This window comes from Stegostoma tigrinum, chromosome 1 (genome assembly GCF_030684315.1).
Source record: "Stegostoma tigrinum isolate sSteTig4 chromosome 1, sSteTig4.hap1, whole genome shotgun sequence".
NCBI lineage: Eukaryota > Metazoa > Chordata > Chondrichthyes > Orectolobiformes > Stegostomatidae > Stegostoma > Stegostoma tigrinum.
This window is the reverse complement of record NC_081354.1, coordinates 106066932-106088666: the sequence shown is the minus strand read 5'-3', so window position 1 is coordinate 106088666 and position 21735 is coordinate 106066932. Positions and strand designations below refer to the sequence as shown.

At 45.5% G+C, this 21735-nt stretch overlaps 1 protein-coding gene across 2 annotated transcripts in view; it reads right to left on the bottom strand.

Moving 5' to 3' along the window:
• Positions 1-9444: 9444 nt before the first annotated feature.
• The window catches only part of ociad1 (OCIA domain containing 1), a 34691-nt gene continuing 22400 nt past the window's right edge, over positions 9445-21735 (bottom strand). For both annotated transcript variants that reach the window (XM_048534250.2, XM_048534256.2), the window contains exons 7-8: positions 13958-14116; positions 9445-10004 (exon numbers count right to left, since the gene is read on the bottom strand). In XM_048534250.2, the coding sequence (XP_048390207.1) occupies positions 9964-10004; positions 13958-14116 (200 nt within the window). In that variant the 3' untranslated portion in view covers positions 9445-9963. The remainder of the gene's footprint in view (positions 10005-13957; positions 14117-21735) is intronic.

The following is a 21735-nucleotide window of genomic DNA, read 5'->3' as shown; positions in this document are numbered from 1 at the left end:
GCAGCTTCGTTTGTGGGTGTTGGGATGGTTGCTCCTGTAGTTCAGTATTTGGTCCGTATGTGTTGTTTTCCTGTAGACGCTGGTTTGAAGTTCCCCATTGACTGTTCGCTCTACTGTGACATCTAGGAATGGCAGTTTGTTGTTGTTTTCCTCCTCTTTTGTGAATGTTATGCCAGTAAGGGTATTATTAAAGAACAGGAAATGACATCAACAACGCAGGAAGTGACATCAGCAACCCAAGGAAACCTAACCAGATAAATAGAAAGCGGGACATAACACCAGCGCTTCGTTGGAGGCTCACTGATGATGTTACCTAGAATGGTGACGAAACGTCTGGGAACAAACCGGCAAGCTCAGTGAACCAGATTACATCTGGAACAAAATAAAGACCCACTCTCTTGTGGACCGAGAGGAGGAGAGCGCTGTGTTGGAGGTGAAAGGAAGACGTCGGGTTGGCTGTGCACCCTTGCAATCGGTGGATCTTAATGCTGGCTTCGGCCTAACGCTGGTTCAGGGGAGCAGCCAACCTGCAACGATGACTGCGGCAAGTGCTCGTACCCCAGGTCAGGGGGTCTGGAACACCATCTGTGTTTCCATGAAGAAGGTGGATGAAGGTGCACCTGTGGACCGCACCTTTTTCGTGAAGAGGGTCCTGTTGGACTGTTGTGGGTTCGCTGCTGCGGACATTTACTGCCTGCAGGATTTCCCCGGAGGAGGTTTTTACGATGTGACCTTCAGGAGTGCCAAGTTTTGCGAGCTCTTCCTGGAGGTTTTCAAGGAGAAAGGAGGTGAGGGCCCCCTCTCTGTATTGACCGCTGTCCCGCTGTTCATGATGCCAGCGCAGAGGAGCCGTATGGTAACTGTACACATGTACAACCCGCATGTGCCAGCAGTTGATGTCCTGACCTTCCTTGGAAGGTATGTGAAGGTGGAAGGGGACCTAACCGACATCATGGACCCCTTTGGCATCTGGACCAGTAAGAGGCAGGTCAAGGTGATGCTGAGGATGGGCACGGATGGGAACATCATACACCCAACCGTCCAGCTTCGCGATCAGCGGGAGCAAGGGCTACCTGACCTACGCAGGGCAACCTAAAGTCTGCCATGCCTGTGGTAGGTCAGGTCAAGTGGCGGCCGACTGCAAAGCCACCATCTGCAGGAACTGCAGGGAGGGGGGACACCTTGCAAAGGATTGCCCACAAGAGAAAAGCTGCAACCTTTGCGGAGAAGCGGGCCACCTCTATAGGGCATGCCCGCGGCGGGGGACCACCTTCGCCCAGGTCGCCGGCAGGGGCAATGCGGGGGCCAGCCCCCCCCGGAGGAGAGGAAGGCACCAGGGCCCTGCAAGGACCCCACTAATGTGCAGGAGGGCCAGGTCGTGCAGGAGGGCCCTGTCCCGCAGGATGGGCCCGAGGCCAGCAAAGCGCCCCTGCAGGCTCCGCTCCCCCCCGACAACCCGGAGTCGATGGAGGTGGCGACAGGCAACCCAGGGGAGTGGACGACGGTCCGGAAAGCGAGGAGGAAGGTGCATCGGCGGGCCCAGGAACCCCAACCATCAGGCGGGAAGAGGCAGCTACAGGGGGGCTATAAGAGCTCCGCCCGAAGCAGAAGTTAAAGATCTCAAGGGAGAAGGAAAGCAGCACCACGCTTCCAGGTGACAGGAGGCGTCCTGAGGCTCCCTCCGACACCCAGTCACGTGCCGCTGGGGCACTGGAGGGCCCCCCGGAACTCCCAGGCGGGAAGGAGGAAACAGCGCGTCCCCAGCCTGACCCAGAGCCAGACTCTCCTGCCTCCGTACCCTCGACGGGGGATGCCACCCGGAAGGCAGCACAGACGGTTTCCTGAGCCCGGAAAGCGTCCAGCAGTTCGCCTGAGCAATGGCCATGAAGGGGCAGATAGAGAGGCTGGACCTTGGACTTTGGGAGGGTACTGCGGTCACTGCCCACAATGGAGATATGAGTTGCGAGCATTAATGTGTGCAGTGTCAAGTCCACCGCAAGATGTGTGTCCACATTGGCCTACCTGACCACCGTCAAGGCAGACCTCCTGTTTCTGCAGGAGTGCGGGATACCGCACCTCAGCAGGTACGGGAAATGGTCCAGTGCCTGGACCTGTGGGTCTTCGATCTGGTCGGGGGGTAACGACTGTCGGTCCTCGGGCCTGGCTATTCTGCTGCGGGGGCGCAACTTCACCATCTCTCAAGTTCAGGAGGTGGTGGGGGGGGGTGCCTCCTAGTGGCTGACTTCACCTACAGGAACGCTCCCCTGAGGCTGATCAATGTGTATGCCCCAGCGGTACGGAGTGAGCATTTGGCCGTCCTGCAGCGGCTTCCACCCCTGCTGGCTACGTCCAGGCCGGTCATCCTAGGCGGAGACTTCAACTGCATCATCGATGCAGATGGAAGATCCGGCGTGGGGACAGCGGGTGGGGGGAGTCAACTGGACGTCACGTCCAGATTCCTGATGGGCACGGTGAAGGACGCCAAGCTGCTCGACGTCTTCAGCACCCCTGCAGACGGAGCGCAGCAGAGGTACACCTGGTCGCGGCCAGACGGGTCTATTCGCTCAAGGATAGACTTCCTGTTTGTGTCACGGAGGTTCTCGGTCAGGTCCACCGGTGTTGAGCCGGTGTTCTTCTCTGACCACTGCCTCCTGCTGGCCGACTGTCACTTACAGGACAACCAGCCGGCCGGCAAGGGGACGTGGAAGCTCAACACGACTCTGTTGACCCCAGAGAACGTCGAGGAGCTTAAGAGGGAGTACGCCGGTTGGAGAACCGTGAAACCCCTCTTTGAGTCTCCGGGCGACTGGTGGGAGACGGTGAAGGAGAACATCAAGAGGTTCTTTGTCCTCAAGGGTGTTCAGAAGGCAAGAGAGACGCGGGGAAAGCTGTCGCGACTCCAGAAAAGGGTGCAGAACCTGCTCCTTCTGCAGTTGATGGGGGTCGATGTCACGGAGGACCTCCGCGAGGTGAGGGGCCAGCAAGCCTTGCTCTTCACCGTGGAGGCCTCCAGAATAATCTTCCGGTCCAGGGTCCGTTCTGTGGAGCAGGATGAGACGTGCTCACGTTTCTTCTTTCAGAAGGTGCACAAAGAGAGCTCTGTGCTTAGCCGGCTGAAGGAGGATGACGGCTTGGTGACATCGTCTCGGCCCAACATTTTGAGGATCAGCAGATCCTTCTATGCCGGACTGTATGACACGAAGCCCACAGACAGCACGGCCTCCGAGTCGTTCCTGTCGTCTATCACGGAGGTCTTAGACGACGGCACGAGGGAGTGGCTGGACCGGCCGATATCCCTGGACGAGCTGACCAGAGCCCTCAAGTCCTTGGAGAGGAATAAGACTCCCGGGAGTGACGGCTTACCGGTCGAGCTGTATGCCGCTCTGTGGGACCTTGTCGGCCAGGACCTGCTGGAGGTGTACGATAGTGCGCTTCGGGCAGGGGAAATGTGCAAGTCCATGAGGAAGGGCATCATCACCCTCATTTACAAGAGGAAGGGGGAGAGGGAAGAAATTAAGAATTGGCGTCCCATTTCACTATTGAACGTGGACTACAAAATCCTGGCCAAGGTCACTGCCAACTGGGTCAGGTCTGTCCTGGAGTCGGTGATTCACCCTGACCAAACATCTGCTGTGCCGGGCAGGAAGATCGCTGAGAGCCTCGCGCTCATCAGGGATACGATCGCCTACGTACAGGACAGGCGGGTGGACACCTGCCTCGTCAGCCTGGACCAGGAAAAGGTCTTCGACAGGGTCTCTCATGCTTACATGAGGGACGTCCTCTCCAAATTGGGGTTCGCAGTGGGCATCCGCAATTGGATCCGGCTGCTCTACACCAACATCGTTAGCGCAGTCTCGATCAATGGGTGGGAATCAGACAGTTTTCCCGTCAGATCTGGAGTCAGGCAGGGCTGCCCGCTCTCTCCTGCCTTGTTCATGTGCTGTGTGGAGCCCTTCGCCGCATCCATCAGGAAGGACGTGAGCCTGAAGGGCGTGACTATCCCAGGCAGCGGAGGCCTTCAGGTCAAGACCTCCCTGTGCATGGACAACGTCGCCATCTTCTGCACCGATCGTCGGTCAGTGAGTAGGCTGTTGGACATCTGCGGCCAGTTTGAACTGGCCTCGGGTGCCAAAGTCAATAGGGGTAAGAGCGAGGTCCTGTTCTTCGGGAACTAGGACAACCGCTCCTTCATCACCTTCACCGTCAGGACAGACTACCTGAAGGTGCTGGGTGTTTGGTTCGGTGGAGCTGGGGCATGCACTAAGATTTGGGAGGAGCATATCGCCAAACTGAAGCAGAAGCTGGGCAGGTGGACGCTCCAGTCCCTCTCCATCGCGGGTAAGAACCTGGTTGTCAGGTGCGAGGGGCTTTCGGTACTGTTGTATGTGGCGCAGGCCTGGCCTATTCCCTGGACCTGCGCTGCTGCGGTCACCCGGGCCATCTTCCACTTCATTTGGGGTTCGAGGATGGACCGAGTCCGCAGGGACACCATGTACAAAGACCTGGAAAATGGGGGAAAGGGCGTACTGAACGCCACCCTCGCCCTGACGGCTACCTTTGTGTGCGGCTGCATCAAGCTGTGCGTAGATCCTCAGTATGCAAAAACCAAGTGTCACTACTTACTGAGGTTCTACCTGTCCCCGGTGTTGCGAAGGATGGGCCTGGCCTTGTTGCCGCGGAACGCTCCAAGTAGTCGGACCGTCCTGTACCACCTGTCCTTCATGGAGAAATTTTTGAAATGAAACACCTTTGACCACAAGGCCGTCAGGCAGTGGTCAGCACGTAGTATCCTTGAGACCCTTCGGGAAAAGGAGAGGGTGGATCCCGTCGTGTGGTTCCCCACGCAGACTGCCAAAGTCGTTTGGCAGAATGCCTCATCGCCAGAACTTTCAAACAAGCACAAGGACATTGCTTGGCGGGCGGTGAGAGGGGCTCTGCCAGTGAAATCTTTTATGCATGGCCGGAATCTCTGCGCCACCGCACGCTGCCCTCGAGGTGGCTGCGGGGGGACGAGAATGTCGATCACCTCCTTCTGGAGTGTGCCTATGCGCAGGAGGTCTGGAGGGGGATGCAGTGGTATTTGTCGAGGTTCGTCCCGAGCAGCTCTGTGACGTGGGAGCCTGTGCTCTACGGGCTGTTTCCTGGGACGCACACCGAGACCAACATCAACTGCGCCTGGAGGACCATCAATGCGGTGAAAGATGCTCTTTGGTCTGCCCGCAACTTGCTGGTCTGCCAGCTGAAAGAACTGACCCCGACTGAATGTTGCAGACTGGCGCACTCCAAGGTCCAGGACTACGTGCTGAGGGGTGCGCTAAAGCTTGGGGCAGCCGCCGCCAAGGCGCGGTGGGGAAAGACCACGGTATGAAACCCCTCGTCCAGAATAGAAGAAAGGGCCCTATCTGGTAACTGGGCCCAGCTGGCGCCTTCCCCAACTGGTCAGGGGGCCAACAGGGACTGTATGGGGCGACGACTGCTGGGGTATTTTCTTTGCTTTGTTTTTTTTTCTTCTTTGTTTGTTTTTTTCCTTTAGTTGGTGTACGTACCCCCTGGGTAACCCGGAGCGGCTTGCATGAGTGGGTAGGTGTATAAATATGTTTTATTTTTTGTACATCTTATGAATAAAGTATATTTTTTCAAACAAAAAAAAGGTGATGAAACGTCTGAAAACTAACCTTTCAGCTCAGCGAGCAAACTCACATCCAGAACCTCAACCTGAGCTACAAATCTTCTCAAAACTCGCTATGGTTTGAAGTGTGTGTACTTCAATGTTAGAAGTATCAGAAATAAGGTGGATGAACTTCGAGCATGGGTCAGTACTTGCAATTACGATGTTGTTGCCATTGCAGAAACTTGGGTTACTCAGGGACAGGACTGGTTGTTGGAAGTTCCAGGATTTAGATGCTTTAAAAGAAATAGGAAGGGCAGTAAAAGAGGTGGGGGAGTGGCGTTGCTAGTCAGGGCTAGTATAGCAGCTACTGAAAGGCAGTTCGAGAATGATATGTCTACAGAGACAGTTTGGGTTGAGGTCAGAAACAAGGAAGAAGCAGTCACTTTGTTGGTTTTTTTTAAAGCAGACCCCCTAATAGTTGCAGAGAAGCGGAAGAGTGGATTGGGAAGACAGATACTGGAAAGTTGCGTCAGGTCACAGGGTTGTCGTCATGGATGAATTCAACCTTCCAAATATTGATTGGAAACTTTTTAGTTCTAAGAGTTTCGATGGAGCGGATTATGTGCAGTGCATTCAGGAAGGATTCTTGACACAGTACGCCGGTAGACCAACACGAGGAGAGGCCACTTTGGATTTGGTGCTTGGCGACGAACCAGGCCAAGTGTCAGACCAGTTGGTAGGAGAGCATTTTGGTGGTAGTGATCATAACTCTGTTACTTTTACAATAGTCATGGAAAAGGCTAGGTACATACAGCAGAGTAAGGTTTATAATTGGGGTAAGGGTAATTATAGATATTAAAGTGTGAAGCTGGATGAACATAGCAGGCCAAGCAGCATCTCAGGAGCACAAAAGCTGACGTTTCGGGCCGAGACCCTTCATCAGAGAGCTCTCTGATGAAGGGTCTGGGCCCGAAACATCAGCTTTTGTGCTCCTGAGATGCTGCTTGGCCTGCTGTGTTCATCCAGCTTCACACTTTATTATCTTGGATTCTCCAGCATCTGCAGTTCCCATTATCTCTGAAGGGTGATTATAATTCTGTTAGGCAAGAACTGGGTAACATAAAATGGCAACAAATGCAGTCAGGGAAGAGCGCAATAGAAATGTGGAGATTGTTTATGGAATGCAAAACGTGTGTGTGCACTCAATATGTTTGTCCCTAGCAGGCAGGGAAGATGCGGTCGATGGAGGGAGTCTTGGTTCTCAAGAGAGGCTGAATGACTAGTTAAGAGGAAGAAGGATGCTTATATAAGGTTTAGGAAACAAGGATCAGAAAAGGCTCTAGAGGAATACAAGTTAGCCAGGAAGGAGCTGAAGAAAGGGCTTAGGAGAGCTATAAGGGGGCATGAGAAAACCTTGGCAGATAAGATCAAGGAGAACCCCAAGGCTTTTTACACGTATGTGAGGAATAAGAGAATGACCAGAGAAAGGGTAGGGCCTATCAAGGATTGCAAAGCGAATTTGTGCACAGAGCCTAAAAGATAACACTTTTGTGTCCGACTTGACAGTGATCCCTATCTAATCATAGTCTTTATATTGGGGTTATTATCCCACCAGTGACACCGACTTCCTCACCCCTGCTGGAGGTCATCAATTATTAATACTCATCTGTATCTTTGCTAGCTTCTGATTCAACCAGTCCTTTCCTAAAGGCTCATTTGCCCACCAGTTCAACTGATTCTGATAAATCATGCATTTTAAATTCTCATTCTGACATTCAAATCAATTCATGGCTTTACCCCAATACTGATCTACACAAGAGCAACAATCTATTTGGTTTATTGATTTTTTTAAATACATGTTTTAAGTTTAATCCCTTGAGGAATCCAACAATGGAAGCTCTCAAACTTACTAGCTTCCTTCAGTGGTCCCCAGCATTACAGATACCAGTCTTCAGCCAATTTGATTCTCTCGACTTTTTATCAAGAAACAGTTGGAGACTGGATACTGCAAAGGCTACAGGTCCTGACAACATTCTGGCTAGAGTACTGAAGACATGTGCTCCAGAACTTGCCGCTCCCCTAGCTGAGCTGTTCCACTACAGTTACAACAGTGGTATCTATCAGAAAATGTGAAAAATTGCCCGAGTATGTCCTGTACATAAAAATCAGGACCAATCCAACCCGGCCAATTAGTGCCTCATCAGTCTACCCTCAATTATCAGTAAAGTGATGGAAGGTGTCATCAATAATGTTACCTGCTCAGAAATAACCTGCTTAGTAATGCCCAGTTTGGGTTCCGTGGGGTCACTCAGCTCCTGGCCTCATTACAGCCTTGGTTGAAACAAAAGAGTTGAATTCTAGAGGTGAGAGGTGAGAGACAGCCCTTAACGTCAAGGCTGCATTTGACCGAGTGTGTCATCAAGAACTCCTAGCAAAAGTGGAATCAATGGGTAATGGTGGCAAACTGTCCAGTAGTCGAAGTTCCACCTGATACTCAGGAAGATGAATGTGGTTGTTGGAGGTCAGTCAACTCAGCTCCAGGACATCTCTGCAGGAGTTCCTCAGGGTACTATCCTAGGCCCAATAATCTTCAGCTGCTTCATTGATGATCTTCTCTTCATCATAGGAGGATGTTCGCTGATGACTGCATAACGCTCAGCACTGTCTGGGACTCCTCAGACGCGGAAACAATTTGTGTCCAAAAGCAACAAGATCTGGAGAACATCCAGGCTTGGGCTGACAAGTAACAACCTGGCATTTGTGGCACAAATACGGCCATCACAACTAAGAAACAACCTAACTATCGCCCCTTGGCATTCAACAGTGTTAAAATCACTGACTTCCCTACAATCAAGATCCTGGGGGTTATCATTGACCAGAGGCTCAACTAGACTCACCACAAACACAGTCTTTCCAAGAGCTGGTCATAAGCTATGAATGTTGCGGCAAGCAACTCACCTCGATGCCTCAAAGCCTATCCACCATCTCCAAGGCACAAGTCAGGAGTATGATAGAATATTCCCCACTTATTGGGATAATTGCCACCTCAACAACACTCAGGAAGCTTGACACCATCTAGGCCAAAGCAGCCCGCTTGATTGGTACTACATCCACACGCATCCACTCTCTCCAGCATTGATACTCCATACACACCGCTGCTGCAATCTACAAGATGCACTGCAGCAATTCATCAAAGATCCTCAGCCTGCACCTTCCAAACCCACGACCATGTCCGTCCAGAAGGACAAGGTAAGCAGATAATATGGGAACACCACCACCTTCAAGTTCCCTCCAAGTCACTCACCATCCTGACTTGGAAATATATCATGGTTCCTTCACTGTCGTCAGGTCAAAATCCCAGAATTCCTTCCTTAATTGCACTGTGAGTCAACCCACAGCTGGAGGACTGCAGCTCACCACCACCTTCTCAAGGGCAACTAGGGACAGGCAATAAACGCTGACAAGCCAGTGATGCTCACAGCCCGTAAATGAATAATAAAATATGTAAATCAAGTTATGATGATTGGGTGACACCCAAGGATTTCATAATCCTAGCAGGACGAGTCACGAGTTTGGTAATGGTAAACTACTTTTCTAGTTATGTTTCACTTTTATGTTTCACAAGTCAAAATTTTCCATCCTATTACCAATTCAACAATAACCAATTCAAATATTTTACTTCAGTACTTTGTGCTTCCCCCCAATTCTTTCCGTGCAGCATTGATAATATTAGCAGTTCATTTCATGTAATTAAAAAGATTTGAAAAGTTTGTTCAGTAAGGAAGTTACGGGCTAGCTTTTATATGAATGTAATCATAATAAAACACCGTACATTTAATGATGTTCATTTTCAAATTTATATTTTCATCAATAGCTTCATGGTTGAAAATTGAATATACATGGTATTACTTAAATACAGTTCACCACTTTGGTTTAATTTGATTTACAGGAACAACACAGCTCAAAATTAAGAATATACAATCATCCATATTGAGACTGTCTAATACACCCTTGAACTAAAGTAATACTTTACTTTGCGTACCTTTCCTGTCACAAATCGTTATATATCGAAATGAACACAAGTATCAGCAAGAAAGCTTCTGCAGTATTTTTGAATTAATCATAATTTTTATGCTAAGAAATGGAACAAACAAGTCTTTGATGGATAATAATATAAACAAGTCAAATGGATTCCATTAAAAAGTAGATCATAAGATCGTTATGGTATAATTAGATTGGCATCATTTTTTTTAAAAAGACTCTTCAGGTTTTCAGATTAAATATTTTTGTAGAATGCATTATATATGAATAGCTCCAACATTCTGGGTTCATCTACTTGTCCATCAGTATCCTTATTCTTCCCAGGTATCTCCATACTTGTTTGTTTTTGCAACTGGAAAAATAATTAGACCAGGAGAGATTATCAGTGTTGATTTGTGAGAAGCATTCATTCAATCATGTAAAACAAAAGCAAACTCTATCAGAAACAAAAATAACTAGAGTAGCTCAGCAGGTCTGGCAGTATCTGTGGAGATAAAGCAGAATCAACGTTTCAGGTGCAAGACCCTTCTTCAGAACAGAAAACTGTACTATTTTTGACACAAAAACAAACATTTCTGAAATTGTTCTGGCAGCAAGGTTGGAGAATCAAAGTTCCAGATTTGACCCAGCAACAGTTTTGAAGGGTTTTATCATTCCGAATCATCAGTTTTTTAAAATCTCTCCGTAGACGCTACCAGAACTTGAGTATTTTCGGTATTTTCCATTTTACTTTCCAGATTCCTGCTGCAAAATTTTACTTTTACATTCTGATAAATTGGCCTGGATTTCCATTATGAGATCTCTGAAAAAAAATGGTGGGAAGGTCTGACTCCATTCTTGTGGCTTCCAATTTTCAATAGCATCTTTTAAGGATTCAAGCTGCTTCAGGTTGCAAGCCAGCATCCTGAACTAAAGAGCAGACCATCTCCAAGTCCTAGCTCTCTATTGTTTTCAATGGAGTCAGCCCAGCACTTCAAGTAGTTCACATTACTTGAGAGTTGTCATGGACCATAGTCTGCAATGACAAATCCTTTTAAAAGTTAAGTTCAGAAGATTCTGCTTATGCCCCTACCATGCACATTCACCCATATACACTGTATTGAGTAAATGAGACCCTAATTGCGCCAAAAGGATGTGTTCAAAAAAGGTCATTTATTCAAAATTTTCCATAACTTTCTTTGAAATTAACCAATTTTAATGCAGAGTAAGGCTGAAAAAATTAAGGCCAATATGTATTGATTTGTTTTGGCTCACTGATCTTTAAATATATTCTCAGCAATGAATCCACTAACATGAAACTTTCTGCATGGCAAGTCTTTCCATATGTGGTCCCTTAATTGTTGTGTGTAATATTTATCAAGGAACATGGCCTGTGTTGTACTGCCAGTATGAAGTGTGACCATAGATGGGCACACTCTATAGTTTGAACACAGACAACTGGTTAAAATTTTTTAAAAATGTACATTTCGCTCTAAAAGGTTTGCTACCAGATGTACAGAATCCACTGCAAATAAACCTATGTCCATGAAGTGTCCAAGTTAAACATTTCTTTACACCAGCTAAACACTACAAGAGGAGGTCACATCATGCCAAGTCTAGCTCTTTGCGTGAACAGTCGAAGTCTAATTGGATTACATCACTATCCCCACAGCATACTGATCTACCTTTCCATTAAGATAATGCCTCAGTTGATTCATGGTACAACAACCAAGTTCGTAAATTTCTCCTGATTCCTCTTCTCACTTGGAGTGAGAATTTTAACATCAATAGCTTCATCATAGACTACTTCACCAGAGCAAAATACCATTTAATCACTATATTAAAAATAATTCACATTTATAAAGTATGTTCCAGGTCAAAAAATAATTCTGCTGCTGTTTACAAAGACATAATTAGACAAAAGACAACACTTACCTGACAAATTTAATCAGTAAACATTGTAGTGAAAATTTGATTCAATATGTACATTTTAAAAGGGGAGGCTGGGGCTGTCTTAAAGCTTGAGAAATAGGTCAAGATCAAAAGAACAGTTTTTTTGAAAAAAATATCAGAGTTAGTTGAAAGTATGGCTGTTAAAGTTGGAGCCAGAATTTCAAAATGTACAACATGCAACAAATAAAAAATGAATCTGACAAAATTTCAAAGAATCCTCCTGTAAAGGGCACAAGCAGGAGATTTTGTGGCAGTGAATGTGAACCTAGGATAATATGTTGCTTTCCTGGTGCCAGGATTAAGGATGTCTCAAAAAGTTTGAAGCATTTTTTTTTTAAAAAGGGGAGAGTGAGAAACTGGAAGTTACTGTACATTTTAGTAAGAATGACATGGGTAAGGAAAACATTAAAACTTTACACAGTGAATATTAGGAGATTAGGTAGAAGACTGAGAAAAAAACAGAACCTCAAAAGTAGTAATTGTTTACTTCTGGTGCCAAGCTCAAACGAGGGAAAGAATAAAAAGATAAAACGATATAAATAAGGCTGAAGAGGTGGTGCAATGTTCAGTGATTCGGGCTCTTGGATCATTGGGGTCTTTACTGGAGTGGAAAATACCTGTTCAAAAAGATGGCTTTCACTTGCACTGGAAAGGGAGCAATATCCTACTGGGAAGATTTGTTAATTCCATTAACTGAGACTGTAAACTATTTGGGGATGCAGGGCTGAAGGATCCTTTGGAGCATAGTAAATAGAGAGATAAATGGGGATGGTTTTGAATCTGAAAAGAACAAGTTAAATACAAAACAGGCAAAAGCAAGTCAGAGAACAAAGTAACTTAAAAGAACTAAACTGCATTTGTTTCAAAACAAAAGGGTCCTACAGGTCAGGCTGATGAACTCAGGGCATCTTCGGGAATGTGGGATTGGGACGTCGTAGCTATTACTGAAACTTGGCTGAGGGATGGACAGGTCGGGCAGCTCAATGCTCCACAATTCAGATGCTTTAAGAAGGAGTTATAGGAAGGATATCATTAAACTGGAGAGGGTTCAGGAGGGATTTATCAGGATGTTGCCAGGTATAAAAGGCTTGAGTTATAATGAATCGCTGGATAAACTAGGACTTTTTTCATTGGAGGGTAGGAAGTTGAGAAGCAACCTTACAGAAGCTTATAAAATAGTGAGGGGCATGGTTAGAGTTCATGGTAGTTGTCTTTTCCCTAGGATGGGTGTTTCAAGAGGAGACACATTTTTAAGGTGAGAGGAGAGAGATTTAAAAAGACATGAGGGGCAATTTCTTTTTTAAACACAGAGGATGGTTCCTGCGTGGAATGAACTTCCAGAGGGAGCAGTGCATAAGAGTACAGTTACAACATTTAAAAGACATTTAGACAAGTACATGAATAAGAAATGTTTGGAGGGATATGGGCCAAGTGCAGGCAGGTGGGAGTCATCAAGTCTGGGATTATGGTGAACATGGATTGGTTCTGTTCTTTTCGACTCTATGACTTTACACCACAGACTATGAAAAGCGGAATTCTGAGACTTAAGGGTTGGGAAAAGTTTGAAAACAGAACCACACAGGAAATAGCTTAAATAGACGTAAACTTTATTTTTTGAAGTGTAGATGGACCCACAGCCAATATGGGTCAATGGCTAAGGGATGAAAGGTGAAACAGTCTCAGATAGATTATGAACACCAGAATTTTGAATGAGATGAAGTTTACAAAAGAATAGAGGACAGTAAGACTAACTGACACACATTCGAATAGCTCAGTCCAGAGCGGAATCAAGAATGGAGATTGTGGCAGCAGATCTTCTAAAGATGGTGTGGATGGGGGCTGGCCCTTTGTTATAAAAAATATTGTTCAATATTCTCTGAACTCTGGTTATAAATAAGTCTTTTTATCTCGTTATTAACTATATATACACTGTTGGCTATATGGTTTTAAATGTTCTGTCGATAACAGGGGACTACTCTAAACAGCAAATCATCTCTGAACTATAACCTTTCACCTTTTATAGGTGCATTATTAACTTTATGCTTCTGAAATGATCCTAAATTTCTTTAAAACATTGTTTGTAAGAAGTTTATCTTCTGGGGACGTATAAATATACTGTACATAGCAATGGGAAGTGGATTTTTTGCAATTGCTTGCACCACAGCAAACTACAATCCAGCCTGAAATGATTTAATCATCGGTTTAAGAAGATTTAATCACAAACTTTGCTAAGCCTCACAGTTCCAGATTAGGCAAACAATTGCATTCCTTTCACTGAGAATTCTAGCATTCCTAATCTAACATCATGGTAGTAGCACCAAAATAACTGCAACAGTTCAGAACATTAAATTAAAAGTAAAATCCATAATTGACCTCCTTTGTTGTCAGGTAATCGCTGTGGAGTTGGTTTGTGAAGCGAATCTGCCTTTTGTGCCACTGTCACTTCGTATAGTTCCCTATTTTTGTTTCTTAGTTCATCATATGTCATTGATTTCCTTTGAGGCTTTGATTCTTCTATCTCTGGGCTAGGTGCTGTGGTCAGAAGCAAATAAACTTATTTTAAAAGCAATTATAAAACCTGTGCACAGTATCGTGATTGAAACACAAATAGGATTCAAAACAAGCAAGTGCTATTTTACAGAATGCGACAAAACTCTGCAAAAAGCTTGGGCATGGCAGTGTTAGTGGAATGAAGGTCCAGGAAGATCTGAGTCAACCTGCTCTAGACTGCTTCTGCCCATCACACATCCTTGCACAGTGCCCCGAAAGTGGCAACTCTGTTCCAAGAATGATGCAAGTTTCAAAATAAATAAGCTTTAGTATTGACACTGCAATTTGCACAGTTGTAATTAGCGCTTACAATCAGATGATAGATTAGATTGTGAAAAAAGCTATTATATACAAACATTGGTGAAACAATTTAGTGTCCTCTGACAACAAAGTGTGGAGTTGGACGAACACAACAGGCCAAGCAGCATCTTAGGAGCACAAAAGCTGACGTTTCGGGCCTACACCCTTCATCAGAAAAGGGGGATGGGGAGAGGATTCTCAAATAAATAGGAAGAGAGGGGGAGGCGATCAAAGATGGATAGAGGAGAAGATAGGTAAAGAGGAGAGGATAGGTGGGGAGGTAGGGAGGGGATATGTCAGTCCGGGGAGGACGGACAGGTCAAGGGGGCAGGATGAGGTTAGTAGGTAGGAAATGGAGGTGTGGCTTAGGTGGGAGGAGGGGATAGGTGAGAGGAAGGACAGGTTAGGCAAGTGGGGACGAGCTGGGCTGGTTTTGGAATGCAGTGGGAGGGGAGATTTTGAAACTTGTGAAATCCACATTGATACCATTGGGCTGTAGGGTTTCCGAGCAGAATAGGAGTTGCTGTGCCTGCAACCTACGGGTGGCATCATTACGGCACTGCAGGAGGCCCAGGATGGACATGTCGTGTAAGGAACGGGAGGGGGAGTTAAAATTGTTTGCGACTGGGAAGTGCAGTTGTTTATTGCGAACTGAGCATAGGTGTTCTGCAACGCCTCCGCTCGGTTTCCCCAAAGTAGAGGAGGCCACAACGGGTACAGCGGATGCAGTATACCACATTGGTGGATGGGCAGGTGAACATTTGCTTGATGTGGAAAGTCATCTTGGGGCCTGGGATGGGGGTGAGGGAGTAGGTGTGGGGTCAAGTGTCGAACTTCGTGTGGTTGCAGGGGAAAGTGCCGGGTGTGGTGGGGTTGGAGGGGAGTGGGGAGCAGACAAGGCAGCTGCAGAGAGATTGGTCTCTCCGGAAGGCAGACAAGGGTGGGGATGGAAAAATGTCTTTAGTGGTGGGGTTGGATTGTAGATTTACGTGGAACAGCCCCTCTTCCACACCTACACTGGTCCCAAACCTCACCTCTTCCTCTGTTACATTGATGACTGTATCGGTGCCACCTCGTGCTCCCAAGAGGAGCTCAAACAGTTCATCCACTTCACCAACACCTTGCACCCCAATCTTAAGTTCACCTGGACCATCTCCAACACATCCCTCACCTTCCTGGACCTCTCTGTCCCCATCTAAGGAACCACCTAGAAACTGATATCCATTTCAAGCCCACCAACTCCCATAGCTACCTAGAATACACCTCCTCCCACCGACCTTCCTGCAAAAATTCCATCCCCTATTCCCACTTCCTTCGCCTTCGGCGCATCTGCTTCAGGACGAGGCATTCCACTCCCATACATCCCAGAGGTCCTCATTCTTCAAGGACTGCAGCTTCCCCCGCCGTGGTGGACGAGAACACCCTCTACCCTGTGTCCCGCATTTCCCGCAACTCATCCCTCACTCCCTGCCCCTGTATAACCGCTAAAAGAGAATCCCCCTAGTCCTTACATACCACACCACCATACTTTGGATACAACGCATCATCCTCCGACACTTCCGCCATCTACAATCTGACCCCACCACTAAAGACATTTTTCCATCCCTACCCTTGTCTGCTTTCCGGAGAGACCACTCTCTCCGTGACTCCCTTGTCCACTCCACACTCCCCTCCAACCCCACCACACCCGGCACTTTCCCCTGAAACCACATGAAGTGCTACATTTGCCCCCACACCATCTCCCTCAACCCCATCCCAGGCCCCAAGATGACTTTCCAAGTCAAGCAGATGTTCACCTGTACATCTGCCAATGTGGTATACTGCATCCGCTGTACCCATTGTGGCTTCCTCTACTTTTGGGAAACCAAGCGGAGGCTTGGGGACTGCTTTGCAGAACACCTACGCTCGGTTCGCAATAAACAACTGCCCCTCCCAGTCGCGAACCGTTTTAACTCCCCCTCCCATTCATTAGATGACATGTCCATCCTGGGCCTCCTGCAGTGCCATAATGATGCCACCCGTAGGTTGCAGGCACATCAAATTCCGCTTGGGAACCCTGCAGCCCAATAGTATCAATGTGGATTTCACAAGCTTAAAAATCTCCCCTACTCCCACTGCATCCCAAAACCAGCCCAGCTCATCCCTGCCTCCCTAACCGGTTCTTCCTCTCACCTATCTCGTCCTCACACCTCAGGCGGCACCTCCATTTCCTACCTACTAACCTCATCCCGCCCCCTTGCCCTGTCCATCCTCCCCGGACTGACTTATCCCCTCCCTACCTCCCCACTAATACTCTCCTCTGCACCTATCTTCTCCTCTATTCATCTTCAGTCCGCCTCCTCCTCTCTCCCTATTTATTGCAGAATCCTCTCCCCATCCCCCTTTTCTGATGAAGGGTGTAGGCCCAAAACGTCAGCTTTTGTGCTCCTAAGATGCTGCTTGGCCTGCTGTGTTCGTCCAGCTCCACACTTTGTTGTCTCAGATTCTCCAGCATCTGCAGTTCCCATTAGCTCTGATCACAATTTAGTCTCCTCTGTTCATTTAAGAAAAAAAAACTTCCCAAAGGTTTCCAAGATTAGCAAAAAATACAATTACATGGTTAAATCTTCAGTGGCTACAATGGCCATTCTGACTGACTGTCTTTTTTTGGATAAGAAGGTAACTGATTTGAAGTTTACTCAAATTTGTCATCTTGTTTACATTCAAACGATTTTTAAAAATGCAAGTCTAAAATTCTCCCCTAAACAAAGCATACAAACTTTCACACTAATAAAAATAGTTCATTTAATTTTTAAGTAAACATAAACAAAATCATATTCAAGGTGAATGTTTTCTTTAACACAACAGCATAGACATTCCTAAAACATAGGTATGATCACAAAACATTGCTTGTGGCATTGCTTAATTTTGGGTTAGAAGCTCCAAAGCAGCAATGACTGATCTGAAGCTTGATCTGCTCATTGATAGTTATATGGCTCCTTTAATTTTTTTTATATACTAGAGGCGATGACCTAGTTGACTGCACAATGAGGCCTGATTCCTGCTTAATGACAGCTTAAGAGAAAACACATTTGTTCCTTCTGTTCTTCTTCTCGTCAACTGCCCCATCAAAGATATGAGAAGAAGATGGGGTGGGTTGGTGATAGGAGTGGGAGGAAGTGAGGGGAAAGGGGGAGAGACAGAAGGTTTATGTTGCAGTCTGGATTGCAGAGCTTGCCCACATTCAAGAGCCACCAATCCCCCAGGTGCAGACTGTACACAGATCCTGTTCAGAACACCATAGCACAACAAAACTGACTTCATCAACAGGAAAAGGTTCCATTCCACCTATGCACAGGTCATGTGTGATCATCAGTGGCACATCTTCTATGTTTGTGCCAGGAACTCTGCTTGAAGTTGCCATTACACCATTTATTAGTCATAGAGTTAGATGTCTACAGTACAGAAAAATCTCCTTGAGCCTATTGAGTCCCTGCGGTCAAAATCAACCATCCAACTATTCTAACTCCACTTTCCTGCACTGAGCCCATAGATTCGTATGCCTTAGCATCTCAAGAGTACATCTTAATACTTCTTAAATGTTATGACCCTTTCTTGACCACCCTTACAGGCACTGAGTTCCAGATTTCCACCACCCTCTGCGTGACAAAAAATGTTTCATCTCCTCTAAAGCTTCAGTCCCTTGCCTTAAATCTATGTCTTGTTACTTATTTCTTCACTTTTCCTATCATTCAGTAAAAGGCAATGTTTTCAATTGATTGAAGGCTTTTCAGCTATCAGTGATACTCCCATCAAACACAGGCAATGTTATACTTAGACAGGCATTAAGAAAAGAGCAGCACTCCTTTAGATAGTATTGTATTCACAATAGGTAGTTTGCCCAACTTCATTCTTGCACCTGAAACTAAATGACAGCTGGCTGGACAGGAGATGATGAGCTGCTGCTTCTAATGAAGTATCACCCATGCCAACTAAGTGCCCTCAGAAGCTTTTCTTTTTCATTTCTTCCCCATAAAGCGGACTGTGAAGGGTTATTTGTGGTTGACAGCAATTGAATGGTTCACAACTGGGCTTTAAATATGGCACTGGTGGTGGAAATCTCAAGGGTGTCCTGACAGCGGTGAGTATTTCGGCTTTGGTGAGCACAAAATGAGTGCAGTACCATGGAGTGATGGTGCACACATAATGGGGTGAGCAACAGAGAATTTTGAGAGATAACAAGCTCAAGCTGGACAGGAACTCTCCATGAATTTCAATGAACTGACTTTTAGCTGACTTTTGGTAAAATTCAGGCTCACTTGTTTGTCTTTAATGGAGAATTTCCCACCTACTTGGATTAGGGCTGTCAATTATTGAATATCAATGCAAAATGCTAGAATTTGAACAGACAAAATGTAGAGAAATAAATTAAAATTTAAGGAAGGTGTAAGTATAAACTGAACTGAAACAGTATTTTTCAGCATTTTACTGCCTTCGAGCAAAAATTCTCAGCAGTGATAAAAGAATGAGATTACTAATGGCCCAAGGCTAAAAGAAAATATTTGATTTCCTGTGTAGCAATGTAGCATTAAGCTACTTATACACAAGGAGGGATGTTACATACTATGAAGGCATTTCCTTGAATGGCTCCTCACAGCTGTTTATCTGATTGAGGAACGAGTCGTAGCTAAGTTCTTGATACTTAGTTTATCCGAGGAATAACACTGTTATGTGCTCCCTCTGAAACCTAATGATAAAAGTTTCATAAGAAACAGGCTTCACTCCTCAAATTTGAGATCCTAATTCTGGAGCTTGGAGTGCAAAACATAAACAAAGTGAAGCCATGTTCTAAATATATTTGTACATGCATTCCTCGTCATTCCCGTCAATCAATACAGCAGTCAGTTTTTGCCTCCAAATATGGAAAAAAAAATGCAAAATATACAAAAATACTAAAATATTATTAGGAATCAAAAATTCTCAGCGAACCATGCATGAGTCATGACCATATAAAAACATTTTATATTATAATTCACTTTCCATTCCTAACTCCATGACCACACAAAAAATGTGTCTTGACCTTAAAACAGACCAGGAACCCTGTGCAGTCAGATGTGCAGCTATTACTGGGTTCCCTCAGGGGCAAGGAGCTATCAACACCTTATACATGAACACCACAGAATAATCAGCCAGATTTCTGTATAGGAAGGGATTTCACTCTCTCAATGTCTTGCTCATATGTGATCATAGGCAACAATTCTTCTCGGTAAGCACCCACTGTCACAATGCTTATATTCTACACAACTTCCAGGTTTTTCAATATTTGCTCTCCTGCATTGTCTCTTGTGGCTGATAACAGGTATTCCCAGAAAGCAGTGCTAATGGCCCCTGTATGCAACTCTCAGAATGGTGATGAACAGTGCTATAATACCATACATCCACTAGGACCATAACAAATAGGCAACTGGTTTTCAGAGATGTGCTTCTGTCATCTGAACCACTGAGGAGGAGCACTCCAGCACTTGCTAGACAGGGTAACCAGATTATTGATTGTGTTTGACGCATCCTGCACAGCCTGGCTCTATGCTGGGATGACAACTTAGAATATGGACCAGACACCTGTCTCCTGTCCATGCACAGTGACACCACAGGCTCTTATTATTTTAAGTAGCCTAATGCATTGGTCCTTATCAAACACCGGAAGGAAATCTGAACATATTACATTTACTGACTCCCTTTTATCTACTCTCTTCATTATCTCCCCAAAGAATTATAATAAGTTTGTCAGGCATGGCTTAACATCCCATTCATCATTTTTATATAATTTAAAAGAAGGATTCATCTAAAAAAAATACTTTCAGGTTTACCCTCAAAGTATATTTTGTCCCTTTTGGGCAATCTTTCAATGATTTTTAAAAACTTGCCCAATCCTCTGGCTTACCACTAATCTTTGATACATTGTACGTTTTTCTTGTTCAACTTGATGCTATTGCTAATTTCTCTGGTTATCAACAGTTGGCTTATTAACTTGTTAAAGTCCTTTTTTCCCCCCCACTGTGGTATATCTTTAAGATTCACTTTCTTAAATGTCCAGTACCGTTTGTCAACTATCTTTTCCATTGAATTACTTTTCTAGCCCATTCCAGCCAACCGTGTTCATTCCTTCAAAATCACCCTCAGTTAAGTTGAGCACAGTTAATTGACCTAGATTTCTCACTCAAACATTTCATGTTACGGTCACTGTTGCTTAGGGAATCTTTTATACTCATGTAATTTATTAACCCTGATAAGGGATTACCTTTACCTCTTATCAGCAGATCCAAAATTGCCTGACAGTTGAATTCATAACGTATTGTTCAAGGAAGCTGCTCTGTGTATACTGAATTCCTCCTTGGGGACTACATTTGCCAATTTGAACTTAAAAAAAAATCTACATGAGAATTACAGTCACCCATGATTAATATAGAACCCTCACTACCTCCCGATTTATTTTTGTCCTACAGTATAGCCAACTGTTAGAGGGCCTATAGACTACTCCCACCAGTTTCTTCTTCCCTCTTGTCATTTTTTACATCCGCCTTTACAGATTCTACATCCTCCAATCCTAGATCATTTCTTGCTATCATACTGAATTCATCTTGCACAAACAAACAACATTACCCCACCAACCCTTTCTTCCTTGTGTGTCATAGGCCTTGAATATTTAGTCCTTAACTTTGATCCCTTTGTAGCTAAGTCTCCACAATGGCTATAAAGATCATACCATTAATCTACTTGTTAGTCCATTAATTTTACTTTAAATACTACATGTATTGAAACAAGAGCCATTAATTTAGTCTTTTTGCCATGCCTCCCCATCCAACTCGCCTTGATCTTATTCACTGCTTTTTAAAAAAACAATGTTTGTATAGTCAGCAAATCTGAACCATCAAAAGAATGGCAATATATTTCCAAGTCTGGATGGTGAATAATTGGAGAGGAACTTGCAGGCAGTGATGTTTCCATGTACCAGCTGCTCTTGTTCTTAGATGGAAGTGGCCATGGGTTGGGAAGGTGCTGTCTAAGGATCTTTGAATTTCTACAGTGCATCTTGTAAATACGATACACTGCTGCTACTGAGCATCAGTTGTGGAGGGAATGGGTATTTCAGCGTGTGGCGCTAATCAAGTGGGATGCTTTGTCCTGGATGGTGGAAAGCTTCTTGAGTGTTGTTGGAGCTGCATTCACCCAGGTAAGCAGGGAATATTCTACATTATCTAAAAGGCACAAATCAGGAGTAAAGATAAGGCTTTGGCGGGGGGATGGTCAAGAGGTGAATGAGT